This window comes from Callionymus lyra, chromosome 3 (assembly GCF_982586985.1).
Source record: "Callionymus lyra chromosome 3, fCalLyr1.hap1.1, whole genome shotgun sequence".
Taxonomy (NCBI): Eukaryota; Metazoa; Chordata; class Actinopteri; order Syngnathiformes; family Callionymidae; genus Callionymus; species Callionymus lyra.
The window spans coordinates 2,454,988-2,478,995 of NC_141820.1; the positions used below are offsets into that span (position 1 = coordinate 2,454,988).

Below are 24,008 nucleotides of genomic sequence, written 5' to 3' on the forward strand. Positions count from 1 at the left end.
CTACACATATATACTTGTTACTACACTATCACAACACCAGAGTCAAGTACTGGACACTACTACACATATATACTTGTTACTACACTATCACAACACCAGAGTCAAGTACTGGACAATACTACACATATATACTTGTTACTACACTATCACAACACCAGAGCGTTGCCTCAACAATACTACATATATATATTTGTTACTACAGTATCACAACACCAGAGTCAAGTACTGGACAATACTACACATATATACTTGTTACTACACTATAACAACACCAGAGTCAAGTACTGGACAATACTACACATATATACTTGTTACTACACTATCACAACACCAGAGTCAAGTACTGGACAATACTGCACATATATACTTGTTACTACACTATCACAACACCAGAGTCAAGTACTGGACAATACTACACATATATACTTGTTTCTACACTATCACAACAACAGAGTCAAGTACTGGACAATACTACACATATATACTTGTTACTACACTATCACAACACCAGAGTCAAGTACTGGACAATACTACACATATATACTTGTTACTACACTATCACAACACCAGAGTCAAGTACTGGACAATACTACACATATATACTTGTTACTACACTATCACAACACCAGAGTCAAGTACTGGACAATACTACACATATATACTTGTTACTACACTATCACAACACCAGAGTCAAGTACTGGACAATACTACACATATATACTTGTTACTACACTATCACAACACCAGAGTCAAGTACTGGACAATACTACACATATATACTTGTTACTACACTATCACAACACCAGAGCGTTGCCTCAACAATACTACATATATATATTTGTTACTACAGTATCACAACACCAGAGTCAAGTACTGGACAATACTACACATATATACTTGTTACTACACTATAACAACACCAGAGTCAAGTACTGGACAATACTACACATATATACTTGTTACTACACAATCACAACACCAGAGTCAAGTACTGGACAATACTACACATATATACTTGTTACTACACTATCACAACACCAGAGTCAAGTACTGGACAATACTACACATATATACTTGTTACTACACTATCACAACACCAGAGTCAAGTACTGGACAATACTACACATATATACTTGTTACTACACTATCACAACACCAGAGTCAAGTACTGGACAATACTACACATATATACTTGTTACTACACTATCACAACACCAGAGTCAAGTACTGGACAATACTACACATATATACTTGTTACTACACTATCACAACACCAGAGTCAAGTACTGGACAATACTACACATATATACTTGTTACTACACTATCACAACACCAGAGTCAAGTACTGGACAATACTAACTCGTGTTGAAGAACATAAAGTAAACAAATCATCACTGAAAAGGTCAACAGACGACGAAGCTAAATGCTAATGCTACATGTGAAGCTGTGACATCACAGCTCCAGCTGTGCTCGCCCGGACAACACGCTGCTCCCGAGTCATCTCTGTTTATTTAGTTCACGAGCACGTGGGCAGTCGTCCGTGGAGCAGTTGGTGATAAGGAGTGACAGACCTTGATAAGGTTACGCTCGCTAATGTGATGTGACATTCATTAACTGAAGCGTCTGATCCTGAAGTTCTCTTGACAAGAGTGAAGTGTTGCTGCAGTTAGTCTTCTGAGGACCAGGAGACACGTGGAATACAACATGTTTACTACACGTTAACTACACTTTAACTACACGTTAACTACATGGTAACTACACGTTAACTACACGTTAACTACACGTTAACTACACGTTAACTACACATTAACTACATGGTAACTACACGTTAACTACACGTTAACTACATGTTAACTACATGGTAACTACACGTTAACTACACGTTAACTACATGTTAACTACATGGTAACTACACATTAACCACACCTTAACTACACCTTAACTACACGTTCACTACCTTTAACCACACCTTAACTACATGTTAACTACACCTTAACTACACCTTAACTACACGTTCACTACCTTTAACCACACCTTAACTACATGTTAACTACACCTTAACTACACCTTAACTACACTTTAACTACATGTTAACTACCTTTAACCACACCTTAACTACACGTTCACTACACGTTAACTACACGTTAACTAGACTTTAACTACACCTTAACTACACTTTAACTACATGTTAACTACCTTTAACCACACCTTAACTACACCTTAACTACACGTTCACTACACGTCAACTACACGTTAACTAGACTTTAACTACACCTTAACTACACGTCAACTACACGTTAACTACACGTTAACTAGACTTTAACTACACCTTAACTACACTTTAACTACATGTTAACTACCTTTAACCACACCTTAACTACACCTTAACTACACGTTCACTACACGTCAACTACACGTTAACTAGACTTTAACTACACCTTAACTACACGTCAACTACACGTTAACTACACGTTAACTAGACTTTAACTACACCTTAACTACACTTTAACTACATGTTAACTACCTTTAACCACACCTTAACTACACCTTAACTACACGTTCACTACACGTCAACTACACGTTAATTACACGTTAACTACACGTTAACTACACCTTAACTACACGTTAACTACATGTTCACTACACGTTAACTACACCTTAACTACACGTTCACTACATGTTAACTAAACATTAACTACACGTTAACTACATGTTCACTACACGTTAACTACACCTTAACTACACGTTCACTACATGTTAACTAAACATTAACTACACGTTAACTACATGTTCACTACACGTTAACTACACCTTAACTACACGTTCACTACATGTTAACTAAACATTAACTACACGTTAACTACATGTTCACTACACGTTAACTACACCTTAACTACACGTTCACTACATGTTAACTAAACATTAACTACACGTTAACTACATGTTCACTACACGTTAACTACACCTTAACTACACGTTCACTACATGTTAACTAAACATTAACTACATGTTAACTACACGTTAACCACACCTTAACTACACCTTAACCACACCTTAACTACATGTTAACTACATGTTAACCACACCTTAACTACATGTTAACCACACCTTAACCACACCTTAACTACACCTTAACTACACATTAACCACACCTTAACTACACGTTAACCACACCTTAACTACATGTTAACCACACCTTAACTACACCTTAACCACACCTTAACTACACCTTAACTACATGTTAACCACACCTTAACTACACCTTAACTACCTTAACTACATGTTAACCACACCTTAACTACATGTTAACCACACCTTAACTACACCTTAACCACACCTTAACTACACCTTAACTACATGTTAACCACACCTTAACTACACCTTAACTACCTTAACTACATGTTAACCACACCTTAACTACACCTTTGCTCTTTTGATCCAACTGAGCTCCAGAGGCTGAACTTAGTCAATTGTTTGCTAGAAATCAAACAATGAGTGAAAACACTTTACAGCTAAATGTGGACAAAACTGAAACTCTGGTGATTGTTGATGATAAGATTCCAGGGTTGAGTCAGTACTTGAGTGACTTATGTCAGTCTGTCAAACTGAGCCTGAGAAACCTGGGTGTTGTATTTGATAAAGACATGTCTCTTGTTCAACACTGAAGAAAACTGACCAGAAACTGTTTCCTTCAACTGAGAAAAATCTCTAAACTTAAGAAAATGTTGTCGGAACATGATCTGGATCTTATAATCCATGCGTTTGTTTCTTCTCGTCTGGACTATTGTAACAGTTTGTTTTCATGTCTTAACAAGAAGGATCGTCTCGTCTGCAGTTGATTCAGAATTCTGAGCCGCTCTAGTAGAAGAACTCACATTTCTCCTTCAAACTCTTCACTGGCTTCCAGTTTCTTTCAGGATCAACTTTAAAATTCTGGTTCTTACTTTCAGATCTATTCATGGTCAGGCTCCTCCTTACATCACTGATCTGATCCAGCCTTACACCCCAGCTCGGGCTCTGAGGTCTGTGGATCAGAATCTACTTATGGTTCCACGCACACGACTCAGGACCAGAGGAGAGAAATCTTTTCAGGCTGTTGCTCCTAAGCTTTGGAACGATCTTCTCTCTCTTTGCTCTTGATGATCTACTGACTCCTTTAAGAAACATCTGTGTTTGATGATCTACTGACTCCTTCAAGAAACATGTGTGTTTGATGATCTACTGACTCCTTCAAGAAACATCTGTGTTTGATGATCTACTGACTCCTTTAAGAAACATCTGTGTTTGATGATCTACTGACTCCTTCAAGAAACATCTGTGTTTGATGATCTACTGACTCCTTCAAGAAACATCTGTGTTTGATGATCTACTGACTCCTTCAAGAAACATCTGTGTTTGATGATCTACTGACTCCTTCAAGAAACATCTGTGTTTGATGATCTACTGACTCCTTTAAGAAACATCTGTGTTTGATGATCTACTGACTCCTTCAAGAAACATCTGTGTTTGATGATCTACTGACTCCTTTAAGAAACATCTGTGTTTGATGATCTACTGACTCCTTCAAGAAACATCTGTGTTTGATGATCTACTGACTCCTTCAAGAAACATCTGTGTTTGATGATCTACTGACTCCTTCAAGAAACATCTGTGTTTGATGATCTACTGACTCCTTCAAGAAACATGTGTGTTTGATGATCTACTGACTCCTTTAAGAAACATGTGTGTTTGATGATCTACTGACTCCTTCAAGAAACATGTGTGTTTGATGATCTACTGACTCCTTTAAGAAACATGTGTGTTTGATGATCTACTGACTCCTTCAAGAAACATCTGTGTTTGATGATCTACTGACTCCTTTAAGAAACATGTGTGTTTGATGATCTACTGACTCCTTCAAGAAACATCTGTGTTTGATGATCTACTGACTCCTTCAAGAAACATCTGTGTTTGATGATCTACTGACTCCTTCAAGAAACATCTTAAGACGTTTCTATTTGTTCAGGCTTTTCCTTGAATTTCTCGAACTCCTGTGTTGTTCTCAGTATTATCTTGATCTTTAAAGTATGTACTTTTTTGAGTATTGTTTTGATTGTTTAAGCGCTTTGTGACCCTGGTCTGGAAAAGCGCTATATAAATAAATATTACTTACTTACTTACTTACTTACCTTAACTACACCTTAACTGCATGTTAACTACACCTCCAGTGTTTACTGACGGAGGTCTCGGGACCACCTGTGGTGGAGGAGCATCAAACAGGGTGGTGTCGCCCCTGAAGAGCCTCAGATTGAACGCCATCAGCAGCAGAAACGCTGACGAGACATTATTTTAATCACTTTTCTGTTCGAGGAAACTCCACGAGTCAGAGTCGCCTGGAAACTGGAGGGAGTTCCAGGAAGAACCGACACCCGGAATATTCCAGTCACGTCTCCTGAAGGAGCAGATGTTGAGAAGGTGTCAATCAACCTGTCGACCCCAGTGCTCTGCACTGCACAGCAGACACTGAATCTTTTTATTTCAAGTTAAAATGTCTGATTAGAATTTTTTTATCAATTTAAGTCTGTGGGGAGATTTGATGGATCCAAACAATTTTCAACTTTAATCAAACAATTTTCAACTATAATCAAACAATTTTCAACTAAAATCAAACAATTTTCAACTATAATCAAACAATTTTCAACTTTAATCAAACAATTTTCAACTATAATCAAACAATTTTCAACTATAATCCAAACTATTTTCAACTTTAATCAAACAATTTTCAACTTTAATCAAACAATTTTCAACTATAATCAAACAATTTTCAACTTTAATCAAACAATTTTCAACTATAATCAAACAATTTTCAACTTTAATCAAACAATTTTCAACTATAATCAAACAATTTTCAACTATAATCCAAACTATTTTCAACTTTAATCAAACAATTTTCAACTTTAATCAAACAATTTTCAACTATAATCAAACAATTTTCAACTATAATCAAACAATTTTCAACTTTAATCAAACAATTTTCAACTTTAATCAAACAATTTTCAACTATAATCAAACAATTTTCAACTATAATCCAAACTATTTTCAACTTTAATCAAACAATTTTCAACTTTAATCAAACAATTTTCAACTATAATCAAACAATTTTCAACTATAATCAAACAATTTTCAACTTTAATCAAACAATTTTCAACTTTAATCAAACAATTTTCAACTTTAATCAAACAATTTTCAACTATAATCAAACAATTTTCAACTATAATCAAACAATTTTCAACTATAATCAAACTATTTTCAACTATAATCAAACAATTTTCAACTATAATCAAACAATTTTCATCTATAATCAAACAATTTAAACTACAATCAAACAATTTTCAACTATAATCAAACAATTTTCAATTATAATCAAACAATTTTTAACTATAATCAAACAATTTTCAATTATAATCAAACAATTTTCATCTATAATCAAACAATTTTCATCTATAATCAAACAATTTTCAACTATAATCAAACAATTTTCAACTATAATCAAACAATTTTCAACTATAATCAAACAATTTTCAACTGTAATCAAACAATTTTCAACTATAATCAAACAATTTTCAATTATAATCAAACAATTTTCAACTATAATCAAACAATTTTCAATTATAATCAAACAATTTTCATCTATAATCAAACAATTTAAACTATAATCAAACAATTTTCATCTATAATCAAACAATTTTCAACTTTAATCAAACAATTTTCAACTTTAATCAAACAATTTTCAACTATAATCAAACAATTTTCAACTTTAATCAAACAATTTTCAACTATAATCAAACAATTTTCAATTATAATCAAACAATTTTCATCTATAATCAAACAATTTAAACTATAATCAAACAATTTTCATCTATAATCAAACAATTTTCAACTATAATCAAACAATTTTCAACTATAATCAAACAATTTTCAACTATAATCAAACAATTTTCAACTATAATCAAACAATTTTCAACTATAATCAAACAATTTTCAACTATAATCAAACTATTTTCAACTTTAATCAAACAATTTTCAACTATAATCAAACAATTTTCATCTATAATCAAACAATTTAAACTATAATCAAACAATTTTCAACTATAATCAAACAATTTTCAACTGTAATCAAACAATTTTCAACTATAATCAAACAATTTTCAATTATAATCAAACAATTTTCAACTTTAATCAAACAATTTTCAACTATAATCAAACAATTTTCAACTATAATCCAAACTATTTTCAACTTTAATCAAACAATTTTCAACTTTAATCAAACAATTTTCAACTATAATCAAACAATTTTCAACTATAATCAAACAATTTTCAACTATAATCAAACAATTTTCAATTATAATCAAACAATTTTCATCTATAATCAAACAATTTTCATCTATAATCAAACAATTTTCAACTATAATCAAACAATTTTCAACTATAATCAAACAATTTTCAACTATAATCAAACAATTTTCAACTGTAATCAAACAATTTTCAACTATAATCAAACAATTTTCAATTATAATCAAACAATTTTCAATTATAATCAAACAATTTTCATCTATAATCAAACAATTTAAACTATAATCAAACAATTTTCATCTATAATCAAACAATTTTCAACTATAATCAAACAATTTTCAACTATAATCAAACAATTTTCAACTATAATCAAACAATTTTCAACTATAATCAAACAATTTTCAACTATAATCAAACAATTTTCAACTATAATCAAACTATTTTCAACTTTAATCAAACAATTTTCAACTATAATCAAACAATTTTCATCTATAATCAAACAATTTAAACTATAATCAAACAATTTTCAACTATAATCAAACAATTTTCAACTGTAATCAAACAATTTTCAACTATAATCAAACAATTTTCAATTATAATCAAACAATTTTCATCTATAATCAAACAATTTAAACTATAATCAAACAATTTTCAACTTTAATCAAACAATTTTCAACTATAATCAACAATTTTCAACTATAATCAAACAATTTTCAACTATAATCTAACAATTTTCAACTATAATCAACAATTTTCAACTATAATCAACAATTTTCAACTATAATCAAACAATTTAAACTATAATCAAACAATTTTCATCTATAATCAAACAATTTAAACTATAATCAACAATTTTCAACTTTAATCAAACAATTTTCAACTATAATCAACAATTTTCAACTATAATCAAACAATTTTCAACTATAATCTAACAATTTTCAACTATAATCAACAATTTTCAACTATAATCAACAATTTTCAACTATAATCAAACAATTTAAACTATAATCAAACAATTTTCATCTATAATCAAACAATTTAAACTATAATCAACAATTTTCAACTTTAATCAAACAATTTTCAACTATAATCTAACAATTTTTTGACTCAGACTCAGACTCAGACTTTGCTAAAAGAAGCTCCTAAACCTTCTGATTCTCTCATTGATTTTCGTTCTGTGGGAAATGCTTCATCTGAACCTCTGACTATGACGGCAGCTCATCTCTCCTCAGTGACCCCCCTCAATGACCCCCCTCAGTGCCCCCCCTCAGTGACCCCCCTCAGTGACCCCCCCTCAGTGACCCCCCTCAGTGACCCCCCCTCAGTGACCCCCCTCAGTGACCCCCCTCAGTGACCCCCCTCATAATCCCCCATGAATGCAGGTCAGCTCCCTCGTCGCCCACAAGAGGGCAGACAGCGGGGGTCGCGACCCCGGCCGTCGGGCGAGCGACTCTCTCGCTGACGTCGCACAAAAACACAAACTCACGATGGATGCGTCGCCACGACAACGACTCACATGATCGCCTCTGTTTATTTGTTGAAACGTTGAAATGTTGTTTTTTAAACATTACATTATTATTGATTATTGATTTACAATAATTCAAGTAAGAAGTTTCAACATTTAATCGTTCAATATAAAAACATTTTTAATCATTTATTTATTTAATCATGTTTTCATTTTATCCTTTTTCTCTTGTGGTTAATATTTAATTAAAGTGTGAATTAAATAATTCGATTTTTTTATTCACAATTACCAACATAAATTCACAGCGATTGTTTACGTTTGTGTTGCAATTAAACCTCTAGATGGCTGCAGTGGTTACATCCTCCACAGCTGGAGGAAGAATGATGACTGAGGACGAGAGGATACAGTGAGTCCAGCAGCTTTTAAAGCTGATGTTTGGACATATTTTGGTTTGAAAACAAATGAAAGTAGTTACGACTTCAAGAGTCATGTGGTCTGTAAATACTACAACACCAGAGTCAAGTACTGGACAATACTACACATATATACTTGTTACTACACTATCACAACACCAGAGTCAAGTACTGGACAATACTACACATATATACTTGTTACTACACTATCACAACACCAGAGTCAAGTACTGGACAATACTACACATATATACTTATTACTACACTATCACAACACCAGAGTCAAGTACTGGACAATACTACACATATATACTTGTTACTACACTATCACTACACCAGAGCCAAGTACTGGACAATACTACACATATATACTTGTTACTACACTATCACAACACCATAGTCAAGTACTGGACAATACTACACATATATACTTGTTACTACACTATCACAACACCAGAGTCAAGTACTGGACAATACTACACATATATACTTGTTACTACACTATCACAACACCATAGTCAAGTACTGGACAATACTACACATATATACTTGTTACTACACTATCACAACACCAGAGTCAAGTACTGGACAATACTACACATATATACTTGTTACTACACTATCACAACACCAGAGTCAAGTACTGGACAATACTACACATATATACTTGTTACTACACTATCACAACACCAGAGTCAAGTACTGGATAATACTACACATATATACTTGTTACTACACTATCACAACACCATAGTCAAGTACTGGACAATACTACACATATATCCTTGTTACTACACTATCACAACACCAGAGTCAAGTACTGGACAATACTACACATATACTTATTACTACACTATCACAACACCAGAGTCAAGTACTGGACAATACTACACATATATACTTGTTACTACACTATCACAACACCAGAGTCAAGTACTGGACAATACTACACATATATACTTGTTACTACACTATCACTACACCAGAGTCAAGTACTCGACAATACTATATTCTTGTCAGTATTTATCACTATATATCATATCCTTGTATTGTGATACGCATCAACAGATACACAACAGTATCCAGTATTGCTCCGACTCAAAGAAAGCGTCCCATTGGTTGATGTTGTAACTTGTGGTCCAATCAGCTGCAGCTTCACTAACATGGTTTTGTGTGTAGAGTTGATAAAGTTGTGAAGTAAAATATCTCTTCACAGTTTGTAGTTTCCAGATGTATTTTCTAGACGAGAAATGAGTTAGTGTGTCTACACAAACATGTTGTTGTCGTCAACACGTGCGCACACACACACACACACACACACACACACACACACGCACACACACACACATACACACACGCACACACACACACACACACACACACACACACACACACACACACACACACACACACACACACACACACACACACCTCATTAGTAAGATAATTAGCTGAGCCTCATTAGCATCGTTAGCTTCATCACGAGGTGCTTCTTGATCCAGACTCAGGTGATCATGAAATATTTATCATCATTAACAGCCAGAAAACAAACAGACAGACGCGTGTCGACTCACCAACGAGGATCCAACACTCTGACGGAGGAACACTCCTTTGTTGCAGGAAATACTCAACGTGTCGTGAATTTTGAATCTTATTTGAACAGAGCTCTGTCGAGATGATGTCGTCCAGGGTTGAACAATAAAGTTGTATTTAAAGGTAACAGAATTCAACCAGATCACAGCATCGATGATGTCATCGCAGCCTGATGATGTCATCACGGTACAACGAAACCTGACAGAGTAATACTACGGTTCCTGACAGAGTAATACTACGGTTCCTGACAGAGTAATACTACGGAGCCTGACAGAGTAATACTACGGAGCCTGACAGAGTAATACGACGGTTCCTGACAGAGTAATACTACGGTTCCTGACAGAGTAATACTACGGAGCCTGACAGAGTAATACTACGGAGCCTGACAGAGTAATACTACGGTTCCTGACAGAGTAATACTACGGTTCCTGACAGAGTAATACTACGGAGCCTGACAGAGTAATACGACGGTTCCTGACAGAGTAATACTACGGTTCCTGACAGAGTAATACTACGGTTCCTGACAGAGTAATACTACGGTTCCTGACAGAGTAATACTACGGTTCCTGACAGAGTAATACTACGGAGCCTGACAGAGTAATACTATAGAGCCTGACAGAGTAATACTACAGGTCCTGATAGAGTAATACTACGGAGCCTCACAGAGTAATACTACAGGTCCTGACAGAGTAATACTACGGAGCCTGACAGAGTAATATTACAGGTCCTGACAGAGTAATACTACGGAGCCTGACATAGTAATACTTCCGAGCCTGACAGAGTAATACTACGGTTCCTGACAGAGTAATACTACGGTTCCTGACAGAGTAATACTACGGAGCCTGACAGAGTAATACTACAGAGCCTGACAGAGTAATACTACAGAGCCTGACAGAGTAATACTACAGAGCCTGACAGAGTAATACTACAGGTCCTGATAGAGTATTACGGAGCCTCACAGAGTAATATTACAGGTCCTGACAGAGTAATACTACGGAGCCTGACATAGTAATACTTCCGAGCCTGACAGAGTAATACGACGGTTCCTGACAGAGTAATACTACGGTTCCTGACAGAGTAATACTACGGTTCCTGACAGAGTAATACTACGGTTCCTGACAGAGTAATACTACGGTTCCTGACAGAGTAATACTACAGGTCCTGACAGAGTAATACTACGGAGCCTGACAGAGTAATATTACAGGTCCTGACAGAGTAATACTACGGAGCCTGACATAGTAATACTTCCGAGCCTGACAGAGTAATACTACGGTTCCTGACAGAGTAATACTACGGTTCCTGACAGAGTAATACTACGGAGCCTGACAGAGTAATACTACAGAGCCTGACAGAGTAATACTACAGAGCCTGACAGAGTAATACTACAGGTCCTGATAGAGTATTACGGAGCCTCACAGAGTAATATTACAGGTCTTGACAGAGTAATACTATTGAGCCTGACATAGTAATACTTCCGAGCCTGACAGAGTAATACTACGGTTCCTGACAGAGTAACACTATGGAGCTTTGCAGAGTAATACTGCCGTTCCTGAAAGAGTAATACTACGAGTCCTGAAGGAGTAATACTACGAGTCCTGAAGCAGTAATACTACGAGTCCTGAAGGAGTAATACTACAAGTCCTGAAGGAGTAATACTGTACGAGGTCAATGAAAAAAGATAAATTACTACACCAGGCTTTTAAGGCTCATTGTTGATCAGTGAAAGAATATAATGATTGAATTGCATCTTGAAGTCAGAAAATACTGTATTACGTGGTTCTGGAGAGAAAACGTCAAAAGGATGAAGAAGAATCGAAGCCTCTGAAGTTTTTCACTCTTTGATCAATGATACAGTGAACAGCAGCAGGAGTTCACTCGTCACAACTCACGGATCGAGACCAAACCTGAGTGCAGACGATTTCTACTCCACATTCCTCGGCAACATTCCTCCTGAAGCCGGGGGGTCAAAGGTCAGCGGGTGCAAGCTCAGGTTTGTGCTTGTGTTCACCTCAGACCCGTGGAGAACGTCATGGTGTTTCTTCTTCTGCTCCAGCAGCAGCTGCTGCGACACGTGGGAACATTCCTGAGCACCACGACGTCCCCACAAGGCTCCGTCTGTCTGTGGCCCCGACGGATACCTGAGCCAGTGTGAGAGGAGGTCCAGGGGCCCCACGGTCCACACTCTCATCCCAGAGAAGGACCCGAGAAGAACTACATTCTTCTGCATCACTGAGCACCAACAACGTGTTTTACGCACTATAAGGCGCACTTACATTTTCTCAAAAAACGAAGCGCCTTATACATGAACCTTACCTGGTGAGTGACCCTGAAACTTTCATGACTCTGCGCCGACACGCCGTGGGCAGGATTACGTCAACGACACACGTCACATCAGGGTGGACGGCTATGGAGTGTGATTACCGCCACCGGTTTGAGCGAGTGTGTCTTGGTTGTTGTACACTCAAAATCACTCTGAGTTCAACCAGTCATACATGTGTGTTCAACCTGTCATACATGTGTGTTCAACCTGTCATACATGTGTGTTCAACCTGTCATACACGTGCGCTCTAGCTGTCATACACGCGCTCAACTTCTCTGCTGCTCACTCAACATTTGTCTGCTCACAACAACAGTCTTGCGCTGCTGCCTGATGCCTTTGGAACCTGATGGAACCTTCAGGCAACCTAATGGAACCTTCAGGGAACCTGATGGAACCTTCAGGAAACCTGATGAACAAGATGAAACTTCAGGAAACCTGATGAACCTGATCTGATGAACCTGATTGAACTTCAGGAAACCTGATGAACCTGATGGAACCTTCAGGAAACCTGATGAACCTAAAAGAACCTTCAGGAAACCTGATGGACCTGATGGAACCTTCAGGAAACCTGATGAACCTGATGGAACCTTCAGGAAACATTATGGAACCTTCAGGAAACCTGATGGACCTGGTGGAACCTTCAGGAAATCTGATTAACCAGATGGAACTTCAGGAAACCTGATGAACCAGATGGAACTTCAGGAAACCTGATGAACCTGATCTGATGAACCTGATGAACCTAATAGAACCTTCAGGAAACCTGATAGACCTGATGGAACCTTCAGGAAACCTGATGAACCTTCAGGAAACCTGATGGAACCTTCAGGAAACCTGATGGAACCTTCAGGAAACCTGATGGACCTGGTGGAACCTTCAGGAAATCTGATGAACCAGATGGAACTTCAGGAAACCTGATGAACCTGATCTGATGAACCTGATGAACCTAATAGAACCTTCAGGAAACCTGATGGACCTGATGGAACCTTCAGGAAACCTGATGAACCTTCAGGAAACCTGATGGAACCTTCAGGAAACCTGATGGACCTGGTGGAACCTTCAGGAAATCTGATGAACCAGATGGAACTTCAGGAAACCTGATGAACCTGATCTGATGAACCTGATGAACCTAATAGAACCTTCAGGAAACCTGATGGACCTGATGGAACCTTCAGGAAACCTGATGAACCTGATGAACCTTCAGGAAACCTGATGAACCTTCAGGAAACCTGATGAACCTTCAGGAAACCTGATGGACGTGATGAACCTTTAGGAATATGAGACGCAGAAGTTCCAAAATACGTCCGTGAGAAGATTCTCCATCTGCTCAGAAACGACCCGAGTCGTCAGAAATCACTTGCTACACCTGCACAGGTGACGGGGGCCTAAGGCACGGAGGGAGATCGGGCTTGTGAGCGCCAGAGGAAAGAAGACAAATGCTCGACAAGTGCTCACATGCGAGAGCTTCAGCTCCTGCCAACTCATCGACGAGTCCTGGAGTTCAGGAGAAGTTCAGCAGGAATCACTTCCTCTTCCTCCCTCAGCTTCCACTCCTTCTTTGTGTTTGCTCTCTTTCAACGTATCCCTCCATCGCCATCGTGAGACGGAAGCAACCGACCTCCACGAGATTCTTCCGACTCGCCACGACTCACCTTCAGAGAAGATCGTCAGTGAAACCTTCGTCGACTCGGATCCAGAAGGAAGAACTTCTCGAAGGTTCCGTTAGATAAACGAGCGTCATAATGCTGAGACGGCACTTTTCCGATTCAGTCATAGGTTCTATTTCCGGACTGGTGTTCGCCTCGAGAGAAATGTTTGTGTAATTCAGTGACTCACGGTTTTAACTGTAACCATTTCTTGGAGATTATCATCTGGAAACTTTTCAAACGTTCCAGATGAAGGTTCACGAGAACCTCGGGTGAGAAAAGTATTGTTGTTTTTTTTCACACAAAACAATATCGTGACAAATGTGAACGTTTGTGGTAAAAATGTTTATGACGACGAAGAACAAAACTATCTTTTCCACACGCGTGTGTTCAGTCAAGGCCACGCTAAGAAGATTATGGATCTAATATTCCACAAACACGTCCAGCAAACACTGGGGCGCCGAGATAAAGGTCAGTCGCCAGCTTTTGTCGCCCGTGTCGCGTCAGGAAAAAGGGTTTGAAACCAGAACCAGGAGTGAACCCGACATGTCGGATCCTGTCAGGACCAGTGACGGAGCAGAGGAACCTGATGTTCGGAGGAACATACGAAGCTGCGCTGGAGTCAATTACTGAGCCAACAAACAAACGGAGCTGAAATCCAATATCACTGATCAATACGCTGCTCTTGAGCAACGCGAGGGACCAGGAAGTGTTTTCACCGGAATTGTATCTCATGAATCCACTCCAGCAATAACTCAGACGTCCTCCTCCACCGGAGTCACTGGAACAGGAAAAGCTTGGTTCTATTTCAGGCAGTGACAGCCATGGAACGCCGGGAATAGTTAGAGCACGTCACTCGCCTACGCTTGTGAAGGTATAGAACCAGAGACGCTCGTGAAGGTATAGAACCAGAGACGCTCGTGAAGGTATAGAACCAGACGCTCGTGAAGGTATAGAACCAGAGACGCTCGTGAAGGTATAGAACCAGACGCTCGTGAAGGTATAGAACCAGAGACGCTCGTGAAGGTAGAGAACCAGAGACGCTCGTGAAGGTATAGAACCAGAGACGCTTGTGAAGGTATAGAACCAGAGACGCTCGTGAAGGTAGAGAACCAGAGACGCTCGTGAAGGTATAGAAACAGAGACGCTTGTGAAGGTATAGAACCAGAGACGCTTGTGAAGGTATAGAACCAGAGACGCTTGTGAAGGTATAGAACCAGAGACGCTCATGAAGGTATAGAACCAGAGACGCTCATGAAGGTATAGAACCAGAGACGCTCGTGAAGGTATAGAACCAGAGACGCTCATGAAGGTATAGAACCAGAGACGCTTGTGAAGGTATAGAACCAGAGACGCTCGTGAAGGTATAGAACCAGAGACGCTTGTGAAGGTATAGAACCAGAGACGCTTGTGAAGGTATAGAACCAGAGACGCTCGTGAAGGTATAGAACCAGAGACGCTTGTGAAGGTATAGAACCAGAGACGCTCGTGAAGGTATAGAACCAGAGACGCTTGTGAAGGTATAGAAACAGAGACGCTCGTGAAGGTATAGAACCAGAGACGCTCGTGAAGGTATAGAACCAGAGACGCTTGTGAAGGTATAGAACCAGAGACGCTCGTGAAGGTATAGAACCAGAGACGCTCGTGAAGGTATAGAACCAGAGACGCTCGTGAAGGTATAGAACCAGAGACGCTCGTGAAGGTATAGAACCAGAGACGCTCGTGAAGGTATAGAACCAGAGACGCTCGTGAAGGTATAGAACCAGAGACGCTTGTGAAGGTATAGAACCAGAGACGCTCGTGAAGGTATAGAACCAGAGACGCTTGTGAAGGTATAGAACCAGAGACGCTCGTGAAGGTATAGAACCAGAGACGCTTGTGAAGGTATAGAACCAGAGAAGCTCGTGAAGGTATAGAACCAGAGACGCTCGTGAAGGTATAGAACCAGAGACGCTCGTGAAGGTATAGAACCAGAGACGCTCGTGAAGGTATAGAACCAGAGACGCTCATGAAGGTATAGAACCAGAGACGCTCGTGAAGGTATAGAACCAGAGACGCTTGTGAAGGTATAGAACCAGAGACGCTCGTGAAGGTATAGAACCAGAGGGTATAGAACCAGAGACGCTCGTGAAGGTATAGAACCAGAGACGCTTGTGAAGGTATAGAACCAGAGACGCTCGTGAAGGTATAGAACCAGAGACGCTCGTGAAGGTATAGAACCAGAGACGCTCGTGAAGGTATAGAACCAGAGACGCTCGTGAAGGTATAGAACCAGAGACGCTCGTGAAGGTATAGAACCAGAGACGCTCGTGAAGGTATAGAACCAGAGACGCTCGTGAAGGTATAGAACCAGAGACGCTCGTGAAGGTATAGAACCAGAGACGCTCGTGAAGGTATAGAACCAGAGACGCTTGTGAAGGTATAGAACCAGAGACGCTCGTGAAGGTATAGAACCAGAGACGCTTGTGAAGGTATAGAACCAGAGAAGCTCGTGAAGGTATAGAACCAGAGACGCTCGTGAAGGTATAGAACCAGAGACGCTCGTGAAGGTATAGAACCAGAGACGCTCGTGAAAGTATAGAACCAGAGACGCTCATGAAGGTATAGAACCAGAGACGCTCGTGAAGGTATAGAACCAGAGACGCTTGTGAAGGTATAGAACCAGAGACGCTCGTGAAGGTATAGAACCAGAGACGCTCGTGAAGGTATAGAACCAGAGACGCTCGTGAAGGTATAGAACCAGAGACGCTCGTGAAGGTATAGAACCAGAGACGCTCGTGAAGGTATAGAACCAGAGACGCTTGTGAAGGTATAGAACCAGAGACGCTCGTGAAGGTATAGAACCAGACGCTCGTGAAGGTATAGAACCAGAGAAGCTTGTGAAGGTATAGAACCAGACGCTCGTGAAGGTATAGAACCAGAGACGCTCGTGAAGGTATAGAACCAGAGACGCTCGTGAAGGTATAGAACCAGAGACGCTCGTGAAGGTATAGAACCAGAGACGCTCGTGAAGGTATAGAACCAGAGACGCTCGTGAAGGTAGAGAACCAGAGACGCTCGTGAAGGTAGAGAACCAGAGACGCTCGTGAAGGTATAGAACCAGAGACGCTCGTGAAGGTATAGAACCAGAGACGCTCGTGAAGGTATAGAACCAGAGACGCTCGTGAAGGTATAGAACCAGAGACGCTCGTGAAGGTATAGAACCAGAGACGCTCGTGAAGGTATAGAACCAGAGACGCTCGTGAAGGTATAGAACCAGAGACGCTCGTGAAGGTATAGAACCAGAGACGCTCATGAAGGTATAGAACCAGAGACGCTCGTGAAGGTATAGAACCAGAGACGCTCGTGAAGGTATAGAACCAGAGACGCTCGTGAAGGTATAGAACCAGACGCTCGTGAAGGTATAGAACCAGAGACGCTCGTGAAGGTATAGAACCAGACGCTCGTGAAGGTATAGAACCAGAGACGCTTGTGAAGGTATAGAACCAGAGACGCTCTTGAAGGTATAGAACCAGACGCTCGTGAAGGTATAGAACCAGAGACGCTTGTGAAGGTATAGAACGAGAGACGCTCGTGAAGGTATAGAACCAGAGACGCTCGTGAAGGTATAGAACCAGAGACGCTCGTGAAGGTATAGAACCAGAGACGCTCGTGAAGGTATAGAACCAGAGACGCTCGTGAAGGTATAGAACCAGAGACGCTCTTGAAGGTATAGAACCAGACGCTTGTGAAGGTATAGAACCAGAGACGCTTGTGAAGGTATAGAACCAGAGACGCTCGTGAAGGTATAGAACCAGAGACGCTCGTGAAGGTATAGAACCAGAGACGCTCTTGAAGGTATAGAACCAGACGCTTGTGAAGGTATAGAACCAGAGACGCTTGTGAAGGTATAGAACCAGAGACGCTTGTGAAGGTATAGAACCAGAGACGCTCGTGAAGGTATAGAACCAGAGACGCTCGTGAAGGTATAGAACCAGAGACGCTCGTGAAGGTATAGAACCAGAGACGCTCGTGAAAGTATAGAACGAGAGACGCTCGTGAAGGTATAGAACCAGACGCTCGTGAAGGTATAGAACCAGAGACGCTCGTGAAGGTATAGAACCAGAGATGCTCGTGAAGGTATAGAACCAGACGCTCGTGAAGGTATAGAACCAGAGACGCTCTTGAAGGTATAGAACCAGACGCTCGTGAAGGTATAGAACCAGAGACGCTCGTGAAGGTATAGAACCAGACGCTCGTGAAGGTATAGAACCAGAGACGCTCGTGAAGGTATAGAACCAGAGACGCTCGTGAAGGTAGAGAACCAGAGACGCTCGTGAAGGTATAGAACCAGAGACGCTCGTGAAGGTATAGAACCAGAGACGCTCGTGAAGGTATAGAACCAGAGACGCTCGTGAAGGTAGAGAACCAGAGACGCTCGTGAAGGTATAGAACCAGAGACGCTCGTGAAGGTATAGAACCAGAGACGCTCGTGAAGGTATAGAACCAGAGACGCTCGTGAAGGTATAGAACCAGAGACGCTCGTGAAGGTATAGAACCAGAGACGCTCGTGAAGGTATAGAACCAGAGACGCTCGTGAAGGTATAGAACCAGAGACGCTTGTGAAGGTATAGAACCAGAGACGCTTGTGAAGGTATAGAACCAGAGACGCTCGTGAAGGTATAGAACCAGAGACGCTCGTGAAGGTATAGAACCAGAGACGCTTCTGAAGGTATAGAACCAGAGACGCTCGTGAAGGTATAGAACCAGATACGCTCGTGAAGGTATAGAACCAGAGACGCTCGTGAAGGTAGAGAACCAGAGACGCTCGTGAAGGTATAGAACCAGAGACGCTTGTGAAGGTATAGAACCAGACGCTCGTGAAGGTATAGAACCAGAGACGCTCGTGAAGGTATAGAACCAGAGACGCTCGTGAAGGTATAGAACCAGAGACGCTTGTGAAGGTATAGAACCAGACGCTCGTGAAGGTATAGAACCAGAGACGCTCGTGAAGGTATAGAACCAGAGACGCTCGTGAAGGTATAGAACCAGACGCTCGTGAAGGTATAGAACCAGAGACGCTCGTGAAGGTTTAGAACCAGAGACGCTTGTGAAGGTATAGAACCAGAGACGCTTGTGAAGGTATAGAACCAGAGACGCTTGTGAAGGTATAGAACCAGAGACGCTCGTGAAGGTATAGAACCAGAGACGCTCGTGAAGGTATAGAACCAGAGAAGCTCGTGAAGGTATAGAACCAGAGACGCTCGTGAAGGTATAGAACCAGAGACGCTCGTGAAGGTATAGAACCAGAGACGCTCGTGAAGGTATAGAACCAGAGACGCTCATGATGACCTTATCCCTTTCTTCACTTCTTTATTTTTTCATTCATCCTTCCTTATCCCCTTCTTCACTTCTTTCCTTTTTCATTCTTTCTTCCCTATTCCCTTCTTCCTTTCTTTTATTCATCCTTATCTTATCCCCTTCTTCCCTTCTTTCTTTTATTCATCCTCACTTATCCCCTGCTTCACTTCTTCCTTTAATTCATCCTTCCTTATTCACTTCTTCAGTTCTTTCTTCCTTATCCCCTTCTTCACTTCTTTCTTTTTTCATTCTTTCTTCCTTATCCCCTTCTTCATTTCTTTCTTTCATTCATCCTTCCTTATCCCCTTCTTCACTTCTTTCTTTCATTCATTCATCCTTCCTTATTCACTTCTTCACTTCTTTCTTTCTTCATTCATCCTTCCTTATCCCCTTCTTCACTTCTTTCTTTTTTCATTCTTTCTTCCTTATCCCCTTCTTCACTTCTTTCATTCATTCATCCTTCCTTATTCACTTCTTCACTTCTTTCTTTCTTCATTCATCCTTCTTTATCCCCTTCTTCACTTCTTTCTTTTTTCATTCTTTCTTCCTTATCCCCTTCTTCACTTCTTTCTTTTATTCATCCTTTGTTATCCCCTTCTTCACTTCTTTCTTTCATTCATTCATCCTTCCTTATTCACTTTTTTCTTTCTTCATTCATCCTTCCTTACCCCCTTCTTCACTTCTTTCTTTTTTATCCTTTCTTTCTTATCCCCTTCTTCACTTCATTCATTTTTCATTCTTTCTTCCTAATTCCCTTCTTCACTTCTTTCTTCCTTATCCCCTTCTTCACTTCTTTCCTCCCTATTCCCTTCTTCCTTTCTTTTATTCATCCTTCTGTATCCCCTTCTTCACTTCTTTCTTTTATTCATCCTTCCTTATCCCCTTCTTCACTTCTTTTTCTTTCATTCTTTCTTCCTTAATCCCTTCTTCACTTTCTTTTTTCATTGTTTCTTTCTTATTCACTTCTTTCTTTTTTCATTTGTTCTTCCTTATTCCCGTCTTCACTTCTTTCTTTCTTTTATTCATCCTTCCTTATCTCCTTCTTCACTTCTTGCTTTCTTTTATTCATCCTTCCTTATTCCCTTCTTCACTTTTTCATTCTTTCTTCCTTATTCCCTTCTTCACTTCTTTCTTCATTATTCCCTTCTTCACTTCTTTCTTTTTTCGTTATTTCTTCCTTATTCCCTTCTTCACTTCTTTCATTCTGTCTTCCTTATTCCCTTCTTCACCTCCATCTTTCATTCATTCATTCATCCTTCCTTATCCATTTGTTCATTTCTTTCTCCTTTCATTCTTTCTTCCGTATCCTCTTCTTTACTTCTTTCATCATTCCTTATCCCCTTCTTTCTTTTTTCATTCTTTCTTCCTTCCTTATCCGCTTCTTCACTTCTTTACTTCTTTTTTCTTTCTTTCATTCATCCTTCCTTATCCATTTATTCACTTCTTTCTCCTTTCATTCTTTCTTCCTTATCCTCTTCTTTACTTCTTTCTTACATTTATCCTTCGTTATTCCCTTCTTCACTTCTTTCTTTTTTCATTCATCCTTCCTTATCCCCTTCTTCACTTCTTTTTTCTTTCTTTAATTCATCCTTCCTTATCCATTTATTCACTTCTTTCTTTCATTCTTTCTTCCTTATTTCAATTGTATTTGATCATTTCTTGTAATAATCTGCTGCTCATTAAAGTTGTTTCACTTGATCTTGTGTTTCTTTCGTTCCGATGTGTGTCGAATGCAGTTGTGTAGTTGTGCAGTTGTGCAGTTGTGTAGTTGTGCAGTTGTGTAGTTGTGCAGTTGTGCATTTGTTTAGTTGTGCAGTTGTGTAGTTGTGCAGTTGTGTAGTTGTGTAGTTGTGCAGTTGTGTAGTTGTGCAGTTGTGCATTTGTTTAGTTGTGCAGTTGTGTAGTTGTGCAGTTGTGTAGTTGTGTAGTTGTGCAGTTGTGTAGTTGTGCAGTTGTGTAGTTGTGCAGTTGTGCAGTTGTGTAGTTGTGCAGTTGTGTAGTTGTGTAGCACACATGCTCATTGTTGTCATATAAGACGATTCTATTTTTCCACGACATTTGTAACCTTGTTGTCGAGTGTTTTCTGGACCCTGATAGCTGATCAGTGAAGAGCGAGATCCTGTCAATCATCCTCCGAACACCTGAGAGCTTCTTACTTGTCGTACTCGGCGTTGTCCTGGTCGCAGCGAGCGTCCTTGTGCTTCTGCCAGTCCTTGCCGTGCCTGCAGGTGGTCAGCAGGACCACGTCCTCGGCGTTGTGGACGTGATACAAGGCGTTCCTGGTGTCGGAGCCGATGCCCGTCAGGTAGCGCTTCCCCTTGAAGACCAGCATGTACTTCCTGAGGGGAGGGATGGAGTTGTACTTCAGGTACCCCCGCTCTCCTCCGGTCCTGGGGTGCTCCTTGGAGAAGAGGGGGATGGACACGTCGAACGAGGGCCTGAAGGTGTCGCTGCTGATGCTGGCCTTGGCCAACATGGCCTGACCCAGGTCCAGGCCCAGGTCTTCCGTGTAGTCCGGCCACGTGCCCGAGTACAGGTTGAAGATCAGATGGTTCCGGCCGTCGTTCCACAGGGCCAGGTTCTGGACCTTGCCCTTGAGGTTGTGGACGTACTGCGGGGACAGCTGGTCCCGGTCCAGCGTGTCCAGACTCAGGACGAACAGACACGCCTGCCCCGGGTCCGAGGTGTAGAACCTGGATCCTTCTATGGAGGCCAGAATGTTCTGGTAACTCTGGGAGATCTTCTCGCCCTTCTGGAGCGGGTACACGTAGACCTTGAAGCCGGTCCTCCTGCAGCGGGAGAAGTCGAAGCAGGAGTCCATCCGGCAGCGCCTGCCTCTGTGCGCGCTGGTGTTGACATCTCGCTTCTGCCTCACGGACGCGCGCAGGCTGGAGTCCTCGGAGTCCGCCGCGTCCCAGGGCAGGAAGGGCTGCAGGGGCTCCGAGAAGTGGGGCCAGAAGTGGTGGGTTCGAGTCCCGGCCCGGCCGCGAGGACCCCCCGCGGGGAGCCGCGCGGCGCGCAGGCACAGCAGGAGCAGCAGACACGCGCACGCGGACAGCAGGACCAGGTAGCGCTTCTTGGCCTGCATGTGTGAGGAGGATCCGGGTCCAGGCGCGCAGGAATCTCAGAACTTTCTCTCAGCGCGGACAGAGCTCCATCCTGCAGCCTCCAGGTCCGGGTCCAGAAGAGCATGTGGGCGACCTTCAGCCTGAGAAGAAGACCTCCCGCATGACGGCTCGGGACCCGAGGCTCAGACCCGAGGTTCAGACCCGGATCACCCGGGAGGTCCCGCAGGAAGGAGACCCGGGAGAGCTGGAGAACCGTGGCAGGAGGAGGCGAGTCCGCATCCAGGAGAAGAGCCTCTAGAGCCGCACGAAGCCCTGCATGTCCGCGCGGGTCCTCACGGGGCGGCGGGGGGTCCGCGGGACACGCGCCTCGCCAACATGTCGCGCGCACGGAAGAAAAGGGGGTTCCTCGAGGGTCCGGGAGCGAGTGCGGCGAGGATCCGGTGCGAGTCTCTCACATTCCAATCCCGACACGACGGCAGATGACGTGACGGACGTGCAGGCGGTGCGAGGACGCTGATTGGCTGGCGGGCAGGAGCGGAAGAGGCGGGACGTGCGGGCGAGCAGCCAATCAGAGCGAGCGGCTCGAAGCACGTGTGAATAATTCAGACTTTAAAAAAAAAACTTTTGTTTGTAGAGAATAAAAAAGAAGTTTCTAAGCGAGACAAAATTAATGTATTTAAAACTGAATAAACTACTTTGATCAAGAGTTTTAGAAATATTTAATTGAAGAATCAAATAAATTACAGACATGACAGATTTATTCATATTTTTATTGTGATTTAAAATCAATGTTTGTCGACAAAAAAGGTGTCAATAAAGTTTCTTTATTGTTTG

At 40.9% G+C, this 24,008-nt stretch overlaps 1 protein-coding gene across 1 annotated transcript in view; it reads right to left on the reverse strand.

The window, feature by feature from the left end:
* The window catches only part of ext1b (exostosin glycosyltransferase 1b), a 125,082-nt gene extending 101,364 nt beyond the window's left edge, over positions 1-23,718 (reverse strand). Inside the window, exon 1 of the mRNA XM_087786159.1 lies at positions 22,263-23,718. Coding sequence (XP_087642285.1) covers positions 22,263-23,194 — 932 coding nt within the window. The 5' untranslated portion in view covers positions 23,195-23,718. The remainder of the gene's footprint in view (positions 1-22,262) is intronic.
* Between the last annotated feature and the right edge of the window lie 290 nt (positions 23,719-24,008).